The sequence below is a fragment of the Canis aureus genome, chromosome 32, assembly GCF_053574225.1.
Source record: "Canis aureus isolate CA01 chromosome 32, VMU_Caureus_v.1.0, whole genome shotgun sequence".
Lineage (NCBI taxonomy): Eukaryota > Metazoa > Chordata > Mammalia > Carnivora > Canidae > Canis > Canis aureus.
In genome coordinates, this window is record NC_135642.1 from 44,196,601 (window position 1) to 44,212,569 (window position 15,969).

At 40.4% G+C, this 15,969-nt stretch overlaps 1 protein-coding gene across 2 annotated transcripts; it reads right to left on the bottom strand.

Moving 5' to 3' along the window:
- Positions 1–431: 431 nt before the first annotated feature.
- On the bottom strand, positions 432–15,738 carry RCN2 (reticulocalbin 2). Of its 2 annotated transcripts, none has more exons than XM_077882045.1 (7): positions 15,506–15,738; positions 15,181–15,286; positions 11,913–12,109; positions 6,875–6,988; positions 2,801–2,897; positions 1,798–1,937; positions 432–1,269 (listed from the first exon to the last, which is right to left on the bottom strand). In XM_077882045.1, exons 1-7 carry the CDS (start codon positions 15,647–15,649, stop codon positions 1,117–1,119), a joined length of 951 nt encoding a protein of 316 aa, XP_077738171.1. In that variant the 5' UTR covers positions 15,650–15,738; the 3' UTR covers positions 432–1,116. The 2 variants fall into 2 exon arrangements, with proteins under 2 accessions (XP_077738171.1, XP_077738170.1); XM_077882044.1 differs by having other exon boundaries at positions 1,798–1,940; positions 15,506–15,735.
- Between the last annotated feature and the right edge of the window lie 231 nt (positions 15,739–15,969).

The following is a 15,969-nucleotide window of genomic DNA, read 5'->3' on the forward strand; positions in this document are numbered from 1 at the left end:
CCCCCCAAAGGTAAATAACTTGGTCTCCAGAATAAGAATAAAACTGACAATTTAGGTACAGACAAATACGAACCAAGTAAGATTTTACTTTCAGTATAACATATTGAGCTCTACCATTGATAACTAACCAGCTCTAATGCTGATTTTCAACCTGTGTAATTCTTAGGATTATTTCTAGCACCAAACAGCAAGACCACATTTACTACAATAGCAACTGAAATGTCAGGTATACATTCAATTGTAACATGATTCTTGTATCAAAAAAGAAAAACAAAAACAAAAACAAAATAACAATATGCAGCAAGAATAATTAAAGGTTGAAGAACACTCACTACCCAAATACAAGAATGGATAAGATAATGTATAATTTAACAAAACCTATGCTAAATTCAAGTTTTATCTGGGAGATCAAAGAAAAACAAACAAACGTATAAAAAGATAGGACATTTCATTTTTAATCAGTCAAAAATGAAGAGTTCTGGACAATGTCAAATTCCACACACCATAATGCTATAGTTACACATTAAATATAATTACTATCTATACATATGCAAAAATATAAAGTTCTATTTCATACAATAAAACCCTTTATAGAAACCATTTTAAAAGTAAGCAGAACTTCTCAACATTAAAAATGTGAGGTATAAGTCCTTCTAAAGGTTCCTTTAAAGGTTTTAAAATAAAATGCTAAATCTAAAAACAATGTCCTTTCTGTCAGTTCCCAAGTTAAACCTACTTAAAACAAAAGAAAAATTGATAGCTCAGTCACGTACTATTTAAATAATATTGTTCAGGCATCTCTAAAATCCTCCATTTTTTTCAAGTATGGAAATAGAACTCAAATATCCCACAATACAGTACTAACAGATGGAATATTTAGGAAAGATTTTGTTGTCATATGGCACAATATTGTTTTATTTCAATACATTTTGAAATAAACACCAGGTTTGGTTTGGTTTTTCTTTTAAAAAGGCCAAAATTACAATCTACATTTAAGATAATTTTGACTGTGGTTAAGACTTGAGTGTAAAATATAACATCAGTATTTTATCACAAAGTAAAGCTGGTAACTTAATTATAAAAGAAGACAGTATTCTATTCGGATCTACCCAGGGATTAAAGCTCATCATGATAGAAATATTCATCGTGAAGCTGTCTGCCATAATCTGTGGCTTCACTGGTAAGAAACAAGTCCTGGTTCTCCAGAATCTCTGCTTCAGAGAGCTTTCTGTCACTGTTCAAATCCATTTCATCAATTAGGTGAAGAGCCTTTAAAACAAAACAAATCAAGTATAATTAGTATTTTCAGCAGGATGTTCATGTTTCAATGTGATTTGATTTGTCAGTCATTTAGGTATGCTAAGTACTCACTGCTGAGTATCTCAAACTATTATTTATTATAACTGGGGCTGTCTACAGCTTTTCTCATTATCCCCTTTCTAAATTTCTGCTAAGTTCTGCCTCCATTCCACACTCAACTCCAATTTAGGATATCTCAAGGTTAAGGCAAATTAATATAACCCACTTTGGGCCCCTACAGGTAAATGATAAACTTTTATTATTTAAATCACTGTACGATCAAATTAATACATGATATAATCTTAACTTCCTTGTCTCCTTGACAATCTAAAACAGGTGACAGATTTAAGTCAAGAAACAGCAATGCACACATCCTAAATAAACAACTGCATTACTTCTTTCTTCAGCTTAAGGCTTTGAACTTCCTACCAATAGCACCGAATCTGGGGCGGGGGGGGGGGGGGAGAGGAGGAGATACAGTCCCTTCGTAACACTCACCTCTTCTTGGGCAATGCCCTGATTATTGGGTACTACCCAAGACAACAGCTCTTGGGGGTCAAGTCTGCCATCATTATCTTTGTCATAATCATTCAGGAACCTATCTTTCTCAACCAGTATCCACTCTGGATCTTCATTTGCTGCTTAATAGAAAAAATAAAACACGATATGCATACACAATATAACATGTATCCAATAAGAAGTTTGGTACATCCCCGGCATAAAGGAAATGAACTTAAAGCTTGCTACATAAAGGAAGCCCAATGAAACAGATCTACTTACCTGAAAAGTCCTGACATAAGTACACACTATATAATTTTCAAAAGTGACACCTAAGTCTAAACGACTTAGCGTTTATAAATTGATGTGTCTTATCACAAACTATCACTCCTTGTGATAGTAGTTTTGCCACAGTTGAGCTGGGTTATGTTTTTATGTACATCGTGTGACTATATAAAGCTTTCTACATGTGCTTATCAAGAAAACCATGTGTGATTTTAAAGCGAAATTTGCAGTAACGGTTGCTTTTAGACAATTCTGAAAAGACAGCTGTGAAGAGAAAAAGCTGCATATGCAAACTCCTCATATTTTAAACACTCAGTGAGACACCTTCCACAGTCTATAGCAGTATTTATAGTATTTTGTGTCTTTCTTTTAAGATCTACATGCAAAGGTACAGGATTTTGTTTAAAAACATCAACCTTTACTTCTTCACTCATTTGAACTGAACATTACATTATATTTGTTTGAAAAGGGAGAAAAATGTTTGAATCCAGATGTGAACTAAAAGTGAGCAAGACAGATTCTCACATAAGCTGGTTAAGTCCTACTGTTTTGCTTGTATTATATTGAACCTGGTAGAACAAGCAGAAATCAGGCGCAGGTCCTCTTGGTCCACTTCCCTCTGTCACACAGAGCTCTCGATGGGCAAGACTGTCTCTCAGTTTCTTTCTTTTTTAATTCCATGCTTTATTTCCTCCTTCCATACACCCAGGGTACTTACTCGGATCCCGTCTGTAGTCACCAAGAAATTCTTCTAAACTAACAAATCCATCACCATTTTTATCATGTTCTTCTAAAGCTTCCTGAATGACAAATTCCTATTGCATGTTCATAAAAAGACAAAGTAAAACAATTAGTCACAAAATTTTCCCACCACCATCTGAATCTATTCCAGTATGGACTTCTTTAGGAGTATTCATTTTTGTTGTCTACTCTTGCAAAACAATCTAGATAAACAATGGGATTTAGAGGGAGGAATAAAACCACAAATATCGAATAGCTTTAAATTCAACATTTTTAAGCTTCTACTGTGGAGAAGAACTCCACTTTGCCCTCCTAAACAACCTGGGCCCTAAAGTCACACTATTTTCTACATGTTCCCCTTCTTCTCCAGAAGGACACTTCTTACTACCCTGGTCTTCCTTAACTTCACTTTCCCTCCAGTCCATTAACAACCCCAAAAGAACCCTTATCTTAGATCCCTTTGCAAAGAACTATTGTTCTGCCTCCCGATGTAAATCAAAGGTGCCAGTCCCCCATAAACCTACACCTTCTTGCTTCCTCTTCTACCAAATCTATGCCATCTACCCCAAACTGCCCCAGATCTGTTTCTCATTCTTATCATGGCTTCTTATCAACCAGTCCTCTCTAACCCAAAGATTACATGCTTTCTAGTTATACTTGACCCAAGATGACCTGTTTAATGATCAGCCTTTTCAGTACTTTCCTTATTATCTTCCTATATCTTCTTCTACCTTTTCTTACTTTGCCAGTTTCCACCCTGCACAGCAGACCCACATCATGGTCTCCTTTATTCCAGAATCATAAAGTCTAAAAGAAAGAGAAACAGAAATATAAACCTAATCCTTATAAATTAATTTTTTCTCATTTCAGTGGGCTCTCATTGTAGCTTGGAAGTCTGTCTATGCCTCAGTTTCCCTAACATGCTCTAAAGCTGTTTTTTGAAAATTCCATTTTGAGTCTTACTGCAACGCTCTCTAAATACTCTCTTGGCAAAGACCTGTGCATTTTTCCAAAAAAGGTAATGCCTGTTAACCAGCATTGCATTCTCATCTTTAATTACCTCTATTTTTATGCCTATTTCTCTCATCCTTCTCTCAATATCAGGAGTTAAAGTTATCCTTCCCCCTTCTCTAGGGTGAGGCCCCCAACAGTCTTCCTAGATCCCATACTTGCTCATTTCCTGAGTGCTTTCTTTCCCTCTTAACTCTGGCCTCTTCTAAAGCGCCAATCACTTCTCTGTTAGCTCCTTCTTCTATACCTTTAAACACATCTTATCCTGGTTTCTTTTCTTCCATGCCAGATGTCTTATAGCTTCCATTGACCCTTCTCATTTCCTCACTACCTGCTGCTACCCAAACACCTTTCGATCTAGACTCTACCATCACAATTGTAACAAAATTATATTCTCAAAGTCTCCAATTCTAGCCAAACCCAAGGGTTTCCTTTACATCTGTATAAAACAACACTTAAATACAAGTTGTTAGCTTCTAAAACATCAAATGTTACAGATTTTATATATAGAAATCAGGAGATCTTAACTGGAGATCCAAAGATGACTTTTGGAGAATGTGAAAATCTCCTGAAATTATAATTCCATATTTTGTATGATCATATGTGATTTTTTGGTAGAGTCCAGAAATATAATAATAAAAATAATTTATTATTTTTGTGAGAGAGTGCATGCACAGGAATCCGACTGTGAGGATGGAGGGGTGTGGGGGAAGGATAGGGGGCAAGGGAGAGAGAATCCTAAGCAGGCTTCACACCAGGGCAGAGCCAGGTGCTAGGCTTGATCTCACAACTCTGAGATCATGACCTGAGCCAAAATCAAGAGTGGGATGCTTAACCTACTGAGCCACCCAGGCACTCCATTTGCTCCTTATTTTTAAAAGAGTCTGTGATCCAATAGAAGTTAAGAATCACTAATTAAAATGATGATTCCTCCATTCAAGTAATCCTCTTGGGAAACAACAGGCTTATTTCAATAATGTTGCCATGGTTCAAAGAAATTTTGGAACTGCATGAATGAAAGTATCTCTAAATTCTAATTTTTAAGCCAAAGTAAAATTACCTGGTTGATCTTACACCCTGCTTTTTCCTTTATCAAATATAGCCTTAAATGTAAAAAGGTATACACCAAAACAAATTAAGGTAAATACGAATTAAGAAGCTGCTCTGAGATACCACTTTATGGTCACACCTCTTATGTGCTATAATCAACTCCAACTGGGCACAACCGAAGAATATCCTTTCCCATCCTGACACACCCCATTCTGTCAACGGTACTACCATTTCAATCATTTTACACAAGCTCAAAACCTCAGTCATTTCTGACTCTTCCTGTGCTTAGTCAACATTCCTGCTTGCGCTCTCTTCAAAATATTGTTCATGGAGCACCTGGGTGGCTCAGTGGTTGAGCATCTGCCTTTGGCTCAGGTTGTGATCCGGGGTCCTGGGATCGAGTTCTGCTTTGGGCTCCCTGCAGGGAGCTTCCTTCTCCCTCTGGCTATGTCTCTGCCTCTCTGTTCATTCATTCTCATGAATGAATAAATAAAATCTTTTTAAAAAACCCCAAAAGGATGCCTGGGTGGCTTAGGAGTTGAGCGTCTGCCTTTGGCTCAGGGCATGATCTTGGGGTCCTGGGATGGAGCCCTGCAGTGGGCTCCCTATAGGGAGTCTGCTTCTCCCTCTGCCTGTCTCTGCCTCTGTGTTTCTCATAAATAAATATAAAATCCTTAAAAAAAACAACCACCAAAAAACAACAACAAAATATTGTTCATGTCCATTTCATTCCATTGCCACATCGTACTCTGGGGCCACAGTACATTATGTCCAAATTATTTCACTGCTTTCATCGGTCATTCCCATCCCCAGTCTTCAATTATTCCTTAATTCCCCAGAGAACCAATATCCAGCATGCTCTGCCCTGCCATGCTAGGTAGGGTTCAATTAGCTTGTCTCAATGCTGGCATTTAAACAAACTGCACCCAACACTATTCTAAAATTAATTCTGTTTTTTGTGCCAAGCAAGAAATCAGAAGCCCCAGTGGCCAAAGTGGCGGCAACGGTCATCTCTCACCCCTCAGCTATGGAAAAAAACATTATCTAGAGCCTTGTTATTCAAGGCAGCAGCTTCTAACCATGACCCTTGTAACATAAAGCTACTACGTCTTCCGTCCCTGAAATATCCAGAGAACCAAGCCATACAACTAGAGGCTGAGGTTAGGCAATAAGCCTCCATATAACTGTTTAGTCTATTTTCTATAAAGCTATTTGCTATATTAGTCTTTTCTCCAACATAATAGTTTCTCTCCTCAAGAAGCTTGCCAAGTTGTGGTAGAGACTAAATTCTGAAGAACTGGTACTTCTTTTAAGTACTAAAGGGATGAGAGGACTCATTATGCTTCTTGCTGCAAATACATTAGCCAGTAGCAGCTGCACCCTCCCACCCAAAACCCTATAAAGAGGCATCCAAAGGACATGTTTTCCCAGACCCAAGGTTTTTGCAACTGATGCTGCAAATGAAATAGGAAGTACTGATGTTACTGATATTGGAAAGCAGAGAAAACTCTGAAAGCTCCGAAAGGATGAGGAAGGCAATGAAGGTAACGTGGGTATGAGGGAGAAAACAGCCAGGGAGATTTACCTTCTCTCTCCTCATCAGCACCCCTCCTCCCACCTTTCCCACCTCTAATCTTTTTTTTTTTTAATATTTTTTAAAATTTTTATTTATTTATGATAGTCACAGAGAGAGAGAGAGAGAGAGAGAGAGAGGCAGAGACACAGGCAGAGGGAGAAGCAGGCTCCATGCACCGGGAGCCCGACGTGGGACTCGATCCCGGGTCTCCAGGATCGCGCCCTGGGCCAAAGGCAGGCGCCAAACCGCTGCGCCACCCAGGGATCCCTCCCACCTCTAATCTTAAGTGGGGAGAACTCTGGATCTTGTCTCTTAAAATTCCAGTTGTCATACAATTCATCTTAATGACTTAGATAAAAACAGGTTTTAAAGTTTTGGTCACTCAAGAATTCGCTCAAAACACTTCTTCCTTACCGTCATATAATCAACTTCTTCAGGATGCTCAAAAGCAATAAATTCTTCAAGATTCAAACCAGGACTTGAATCTTGGTTTGCTTTCTCAAATCGCTTCTTGTCCTTTAAATGAAGCTTTGAAAATTAAACATTGGACATGATTAAGGTCTCATCCATGTGGAAACATCATTATACATACTTTGAAAATGACATGTGAAATCTAAAGTACATTCTCATACATTATTTCATCTTCACATTATCCCTTGGAAGGTAGTTAGAAAAATAACAAACATTTAGAGTCAGAGATGCAGGTCTGAATTCCAGCAATGCCACTTACCAGCAAAATAAGGGCATTTTGCTTAAGTTAGGGCAAATTGCTTAACGCTTCTAGTTTCCTCAAATATAAAATCAGGATAAAAATGTCTATTAAATAACTGGGATGAGGATCTTTATCAAACAATTAGAAAACCTTAGCATTTAAATATGTAATGTGTTACATATTATTATTACTGATAGAAAATGGAAATTAAATGGTTTATTGAGAGGGGTGTCAGAGGGGACGCCTGGGAGGTACAGTGGTTGGTGTCTGCCTTTGTCTCAGGGTGTGACCCCGGGATCTCGGGATCAAGTCCTGCATTGGGTTCCCTGCAGGGAGCGTCCTTCTCCCTCTGTGTCTCTGCCTCTTTTTATCTCTCATGAATAAATAAATAAAATCTTAAAAACTAAAAAATAGGGCAGCCCAGGTGGCTCAGCAGTTTAGCGCCGCCTTCAGCCCAGGGCGTGATCCTGGAGACCCGGGATCGAGTCCCATGTCAGGCTCCCTGGATGGAGCCTGCTTCTCCCTCTGCCTGTGTCTCTGCCTCTTTCTCTCTCTGTGTCTCTCATGAATAAATAAATTTTAAAAAATTAAAAAAAAAAAAACTAAAAAATAATCGCAGTTTTTTTGAGTGCCCGAAAAGCAATAAATTCAGACTACATATTAATTCTTCACGTCATTTTCCTTCCTTCCTTCCTTTCTTTCTTTTCTTTTCCCCTTCCTTCCTTCCTTCTTCTTTTCTTTCTTTCTTCATGAGAGACACAGAGAGAGGCAGACATAGGCAGAGGGACAAGCAGGCTCCCTATTGGGCTCCCAATGTGGGACTCGATCCCAGGCATCCCACCCGATCCCAGGCATCCCACCCGATCCCAGGCATCCCACCCGATCCCAGGCATCCCACCCAATCCCAGGCATCCCACCTGGAGCAGAAAGCCAATGCTCAACCACTGAGCCACCCAGGCGTCCCTTGATATGTCATTTTCAAATTGTTTCTGGTCCTTGGAATGACTTTGCAAAAATGTTAACAGGTTTTAGAAAAATAGTCCTCATTTAGGAATATTTTTGGTATACGTATCTAATATTTGGAAGCCTACTCTTGGTAATCTCTTTATAGTCCTAATAATTATGTATGCTCAGGCATAAACACATCAAAAGCTGAAGAGGACCTATTTTGAAGTTAAGTAAACACACTTTTCTACTTTCTCACCCACCTTTCTTTTTCCTTTTTGTAAAGTATGCTCAAGAAGTAAATCAAGTAGCAGCTATTAGAGACAAGGCTGCTTTTAATGCATTTCTCAAAGGTAATTCTGTAATCAAGAGCCTTGGAAGCCAATAGTGCTATACTGCTAATCCTCCGTAAATTCCATTTTGAGTATTACTGGGAAGAACTCTCTTTTCTATAAACTGTATGTATTAAACAGCACTTTAAAAAAAAATACACACCATTTCAAATATTTTAGGAGCTTGTAATTTATGTGTTTCACTGTTGAGAAGAAATGCTCTTTTCAGTTTTCTAGAATAGAGGTTAGTTAGGTAGCAGTCATTTACTGAAACACTAGTTCTTTTACAATGACTGATTTACTCTTCCCCCAAAGAATTAATCTTTTAAACCATCCAGATTCCACTAGCCAGTTACACTTACCAAATCATGACAGAAAAAGAACAAATTTGTTTCCAAATAGCTGCTTTTAACTTAACGTTTCTTAATTTCAAATAACTAGACCAAATAATTTACACTTCATGTTTAGGGGTTTAACATGGGGAAAAGTAGACAAACTAGAATTTGAGGTACTTTGTTGAGTCAATCAAGTTCTTTTTGAATAAACCACCATTCAAAATACTAAGTGCTTAGATTTCCTTATGAAAGAACCCTTCAGTTTGGAGCAAAAAGGTCCACGTTTCAGCAGTGGGAGCTGAATTTGGCCAAATTTGCCTATGGAAAGAAAGGATCTCTTTCAGCAAGCTCAGATTGGTTTTTAAAAAAATTAAGGAAAGTAATTTTCTGGTTCACATTTCTAAGATTTTTAAAATAAAATGAAATAATAAGATTTTTATTCATGTTCATTTGAAGAAAACAATTTAAGAGCAACTCAAAGAAGCCAATATAGACTTTCTAAAATGCCGAAAGATAACAAAAAGGCTGTCAGTTTCATAAAATCTTAGCACACTTTTTTTCTTCTGTGTAAAAATATTGTATTCTAGTGGAGAGTAGTAGAAAGTGCTACCTACATACAGTAGTAAAAAGGTAGAAATGACCATCATCATTTATTTTTATATTGTAACAGAAACTTGTGAGGTACAAAACTGCCATCTTTTGGCAGACTAATGATTTTACATGAGGAAATATATTAACACCTGATACCACAAAAGTCTAGGCCTTAAAGATCCTGACTAGCCGCATGCCAGGTTATATCTCACATAAATAAATGTTGCTTGTACACGCGCCATCAACAGCTGGCTTTGGAAGTCACACCAATTGAACTTTTGCCAGGTAGGTCCCCAAACTTTAGTTATCCTGCTTCAAAGTGCTGACTATACTTGTTCATCATACATAAAGAACTGCTTTTTCAGACATTTCACAGCATAAGAGGCTTGTTATTACAGGTTGTCGCTATTCTCTACATGGAAACTTACTAAAAATAAGGTAAAATTCAGGCATCAAACTTTTTAGGCTTTTAAAAGACTTGAGAGAGAGAGAGAGAGAGAGAGAGAGAGAGAGAAAACACAGTGGGGGGTGGGGCGGGGGAGCAGGAGAAACAGACTCCTGGCTGAGTGCAGAGCCCAACAGGGGGCTCCATCTTAAGACCCTGAGACCACAACCTGAGCTAAAAGCAAGAGTTGGAAGCTTAACTGAATGATCCACCCAGGTGCCTCTTTGTTGTTATTGTTTTTTTTTTATCAGGCTTCCATATAGAAAAATTTCCTTTCCTTTAGATATTCAATTACTTTTGATGATTACTTACGGTATAATGTTAGTACTCTGTTAACTTTGATTAACACTGATTCATTCTTCATCCTTGCTTTTTTATTTTGAAGAATAATGTGGAAGTTTCTGAGTTCATCTTTATACCCCACGTCTACTTTTAGGGGGTTATTGATATCAAATTCTAATAAAGCATTATGATTAGAATTTTATGTAGAGACATGAAGAGAGACATGAGATAATATCTTACTTAGAGATATTCCTGGGTTGTCAAAGAATAATCATCAATAAGGACTCAAAAAGTTAAAGTGGCCAATATGATTCTAAGATAAGTAGCATGTACAATGATAAATATGGCCACACACAAACTAAAAGGCATATAGATACTACAATGGGATAATTAAGGAATGTAAGAGGCTCAACTGTTTTCCTAGCACTCTTGACTAATATTTTGGGAATAACAGTTTGCAACAAGGTGTTTGGTTTTATTTTTTCCACATATAAAAAACTATCTTTTCAAAAACTGTCTTTATAATGGGGTGCCTGGGTGGCTCAGTCAGCTAAGTGTCTGAATCTTGATTTTGGCTCAGGTCATGATCTCAGGGTCCTGGAATTGAGCCCTGTATCAGGCTATGCTCTCAGGGGGAGTCTGCTTGTCCCTCTCCCTCCCTCCCTCCCTTTCTGCCCCTCTCCCTTCATGTTCTTTCTCTCTTTAAAATAAATAAAATAAAATCTTAAAAAAAAAGTTGCCATGGTTACCTCTGAAATATAAAAGTATCGAACGAAACAGCAATTTTTCTTTTTTAAGATTTTATTTATTCATGAGACACAGAGAGAGAGGCAGAGACACAAGCAGAGGGGGAAGCAGGCTCCACGCTGGGAGCCGGATGTGGGACTCCATCCCCGGATGTGGGACTCCATCCCCGATGGGGATCACGCCCTGAGCCAAAGGCAGACACTCAACTGCTGAGCCACCCAGGTGTCCTGAACTAGCAATTTCTTAAGCTTGTAGTCCTTTGTCTTGAAAAGTTCCTACAAATTACTAAATTAAAAATTCTTATTAATTCCTAAATCAAAATTGTCTTCCTCATCTTTGCTTAAGAAGCATTAGAACAAGACAACTTTTAATTTTGACAAATTAAACCACGAGAATCAACAGAACTCATAGTGATACTAAATCTCCAAAAACTTGTTATTTTAAATGGTGTACCCTCTATGGAAGACCATATGGCAGTTCCTCAAAAAACTGAAAACAGAATTACTATATGATCCAAAAATTCCATTTTGGGGTGTATACCCAAAAGAATTAAAATCAGGGTCTTAAAGAGGTATTTGTACACCCATGTTCATAGCAGCATTATTTACAATAGCCAAAAAGTTGAGGCAACCCAACTATCCATCAGTAGATGGATAAAGTGTGATATATACACACGATGGAATATTACTCACATATTACTCAATCTTAAACTCTTTAAAAATAGAAATGCGCCTCTATTGTCTTAGTAACTACGATAGGAAACTGTTCAATTATAACAAAAGATAAAATATTGAGATACATATTCAAAACACGCTAAAAAGCAATTCTGGAAATGAGGACAAATGATGAGAAAAACAGAGGCAAAGATAGTTTAGGTAGTGCAGAAAAAGAGGCCAAAATATGGCCAGAAAGGAAACCATCAAAATGACCACTGAAGTGGAACGGGTGATTGCCCAGAGAACAAGGCGATCCCAATCTATGACCTCAGACTCTCTTGTGCTCATTCATGCAGGAAGGAAAAACAAACAGATACGATCAAAAGGAACAGCTTGCGCACACTCACCTGCCTAAACGATTCCTCTTCTGCATCATCCAGAGCAGTGTTCTCATCAAAGTCGATCACACGATCATACATCTGAATGTTGTATTCATCCCACGACACACTACCATCATTGTTTTTGTCATATTCAACAAACTGTTGTTTTGCTTCTTGCATAGCATAATGCTTAAAAGACATCTGAATCCACGAACTGAGTTCGCCTATGAGAATTTCCCAGAACACAAATGAATGTTGACAGTAATTCTGGCATTTACGGAAGTGGATGATGTCTAAACTTTCTCCAAAAGAAAAAATCTCGAGTGTTTTCAAATACTGAGAATTAGTCTAGTTGTATTCATAGAAATAAGAACAGAAAGTGGTGAGAGTGGTTTGGAGTCTTAAGAATATAACAATACGTGATCCAAATAGAATGCAAGCCCCTTGAGTACAGAGTTTGGGTATGTTTTATTCATTGAGGTACTCTAAATGCCTAGAAAGTACCTGGCTCAATAAGTTATTTGTTAAATGAATTGCCAATTGGCCAAAATAGTACTTGACTTTTAAAAATTATCATCCACAAAATTGCAGATAATGTTTGCTAGCTATCACAGATCTCTCAGGAAGTACAAATATGTTAATAACCACCTATTTATTCTAACGTATTAGAAAAAAGTTTTCCATTTATGAAAGTAATAGAAGGGACGCCTGGTTGGCTCAGTGGTTGGGCACCTGCCTTCAGCTCAGGTCGTGATCCCCAGATCCCGGATTGAGTTCTGCATTGGGCTCCCTACGAAGGGCCTGCTTCTTCCTCTGCCTGTGTCACTGCCTCTCTCTCTCAGTCTGTGTCTTTCATGAATAAACAACAAATCTCTTTTTTTTTTTAAGTGATTAAAAAAAAAAGAAAGTAATATAAAGTTTCCCTCTAAAATAAATTTTATGTTGGATTGAATTAAAACTACACTAAGTAAATAATAGATAGGTAAATGGCTCTGGCCTAAATTGTGGAAAACGTATTGAAGTGACTGAAATTTGAGAAACGTTGTTACAGTGTATGTCCTTCACCCATCATAAAACTTCCCAGGAAATTTTAACAAAAGTATGGGTAGCCATTATGATTTAAGCCCTTTTTGCAACAGCTGTCTTAACTTGGTACCTGAAGACATAGGGGGTAAGTTTCTAAAACTCTAATGTCCACATTCAGATCAACTTAAAAAAACCAGAGATATTTTCTACATTGCATTATAGAAAAAAGGTGGGGGGGCATGAATATTTGCAAGGATAGCAAGCATATACCATCTGGTTTAAAGATATACCATTGGGTTTAAAGAGTGGTACCCCTTTATTGGTCTGGGGGAGGTCAGGTGAATAGAAAAGTAAAGACATTTTGTCACTCCTGAAACTCTAAATTAGGGTAGAATTATAATTATTATGGCAACTGTGCATTGAACAATTATATATCAGGTCCTCTGCATATGTTGTCTCTGATCTTCAAAACAGGCAGTTCTAATTATTTTCCATTTCCATTTCTAATTTCTTTTACACCTCAAGAAATTACTATTTGGAATTGAGGACTCACAGCCAGTAAGTAGCAGAATCCAGATTCAAACCTAAGTTTGGCTCCAAAGCCCAAACTCCTTCCACTGAATTTAGTTCTCTCGCAAGAGCCTGAGCCCAGTCCTGGCTCTCAAAATGCAAGGAACTAAGTTCCTTTTAACTTTAAAAAGTTTATTATTAAATATTTGAATATTTACAGGCCCTTACAGAGAGGTACTACAAAGTCTTCCAAATCAATTTCTTCTGTGTTTGTGCTAGTGTAATCAAAGATAAACAGACCTATTCTCAGAGGGCAACTAGAGCCTAAAGCTCTTGTTTTTATTTTAAGTAGAGAAACCAAAGCCTTAATATTCCTGAGGGCAGCAATTTTACTGACAACACATCTTAAATTTACCAATTAGTTTGCAATTTTCTCTCCAGCAGCTTTAGTCCTTAGACGGTGAGCAGCATTTAACTAAGAATTATAGCAAAATAGGGATCCCTGGGTGGCTAGTGGTTGACCGTCTGCCGTCAGCCCAGGGCATGATCCTGGAGTCACGGAATTGAGTCTCCATGGAGCCTGCTTCTCCCTCTGCCTGTGTCTCTGCCTCTCTCTCTGTGTGTCTCTAATGAATAAATAAATAAAATCTTAAAAAAAAAAAAAAGAATTATAGCTGGAAAAACCCAATTATAGTTGGAAAGATCAACTTGGGGGACGCCTGGGTGGCTCAGTGGTTGAGCACCTGCCTTTGGCTTGGGGCGTGATCCCGGGGTCCTGGGATCCAGTCCTGCATCAGGCTCCCTGCATGGAGGCTGCTTCTCCCTCTGCCTGTGTCTCTGCCTCTCTCTCTCTCTCTCTCTCTCTGTGTCTCTCATGAATAAATAAATAAAATCTTAAAAAAAAAAAAAAAAAAGGAAAGATCAACTTGGAAAGTTGATAGGGTTCACCACTTGAATTAAGCCTCTTAACGAGGAGAAAGAGTTGTGCAGCAAATGAGCACTCTTAATATTCTGTGCATCTCATTTCTAACTGGAGAACCTACCTAAGATCGCTCAGATCTTTTTTTTTTAAAGTAAGCTCTATGTGCAACGTGGGGCTGGTTCTCAAGAATTGCTCGCTCCACCAACTAAACCAGCCAGGTTCCCTTCAGACCTTTTTTTTTTAGACTTTTTTTTTTTTTATGTGAAGGATATTTACAAACTGAATTACGAGCACGAAGTCTGCATTCTAGTCCTGGCTTTGCACCTCATTTTAGAAAGGCACTCACCCCTCTGGACTCCAGCTCCTTCAGCTCTACAAAGAGAGGCGGACAAGAGGATTCTAAGGCCCCTACCAGCTCTGATAATCTGCGATAAACGTAAATCCACATGCAACAGGTCTTTTTTCTTTCTTTCTTTCTACTTCTAAAAAAAAAAAAAAGATGCAAACCCTTACATTCCTAATGAAGCCTATGTCAAGGGGCCAACGAATCACGTAATGCCATAAGCGGTCTCATCAGCGGACACTGATGCAAGTCAGGAGGGGCAGGGTGCTTGTTCAGTGGACAACCTGCACACACGGACCGGGCCAACGAGGTGTGCGTATTCCTGGGGGAAGCGCCGACTGACTGACTCGGGACCTACGTGCACAGATTTCCGGACATGAACCCGCTGAACCCCTGCGGTCCGCTGCGGCGCTGGCAACCTGCGCGCGACAAGCAGCCCCGCTGCCGCCCCACAAAGGGGCTCCTCCATTGTTAGTCGCGCGGGACGCCCTTACTTTCGGTGAGAAAGCCGTCGGAGTCCAGGTCAATTTTCTGGATGATCGACTTCAGCCTCTTGTGCTGCTCTTCGGGGGAGAGTTTCACGTACTCGTCGACTTCTTCCTTTGGGGGCGAAGGCGACACGGGGGGCGTCAGCGGCGGGCAAGATGGAGGAGGAGCAGGGCTCGCCGCAGCCCCCGCGCCCGGCGTGGGGCGACCCGCCGCGACCCCGCGGCCCCCGCCGCCCGCGCCGCCCGGCCGCCCCCCGGCCCCGCCGCCCCCGCGTCCCGGGACAAAGCCCGCGGCAGCCGCGGCGTGCGAGCCCCCCGGGCCCGGCCTCACCTGGCCGCCCAGCAGCGCCTCCCGGTCGTAGTCGCTGCGGTGCTCGCCCTGCGGGTAGTGCAGCTCCTCGGCGTCCCCGGCCCCCGCGGCCGCCAAGCACAGCAGCAGCAGCCCCAGCGCCGCGGGCCTCGAGCCCAGCCGCATGGCGCCGGCCGCCGCGGACACACAGGCGACGAAGGAGAGCGGCGGGGCTCGGGCTCGGGCTCGGGCTCGGGCCCGCGGCGGCGGAGCGGGCGCGCGGGGAGCACAGGCCCAACGACGCCTGCGGTGGCGGGGCCGCCCGGGCCGGGGTAAGTATAGGGCGCGGCGGGGGGCGGGGCGCAAGGCCGCGCCGCTGATTGGGCCGCCCGACGCCGGGGGCGGGCCGAGGTGGGGGGCGGGGCGCAGGGCCGCGCCGCTGATTGGGCCGCCCGACGCCGGGGCGGGCCGCGGCGCAAGGCCGTGCCACTGACTGGGCCGTCCGA

Excerpts from the sequence above, each read along its gene's own strand:
- RCN2 (XM_077882044.1), bottom strand. The coding sequence starts at position 15,649 with ATGCGGCTGGGCTCGAGGCCCGCGGCGCTGGGGCTGCTGCTGCTGTGC. Across the intron at positions 15,287-15,505 it reads AGGCGCTGCTGGGCGGCCAG|GAAGAAGTCGACGAGTACGT; the intron begins GTGAGGCCGGGC and ends TCGCCCCCAAAG. Across the intron at positions 1,270-1,797 it reads AGGGCATTGCCCAAGAAGAG|GCTCTTCACCTAATTGATGA; the intron begins GTGAGTGTTACG and ends TTTGTTTTAAAG.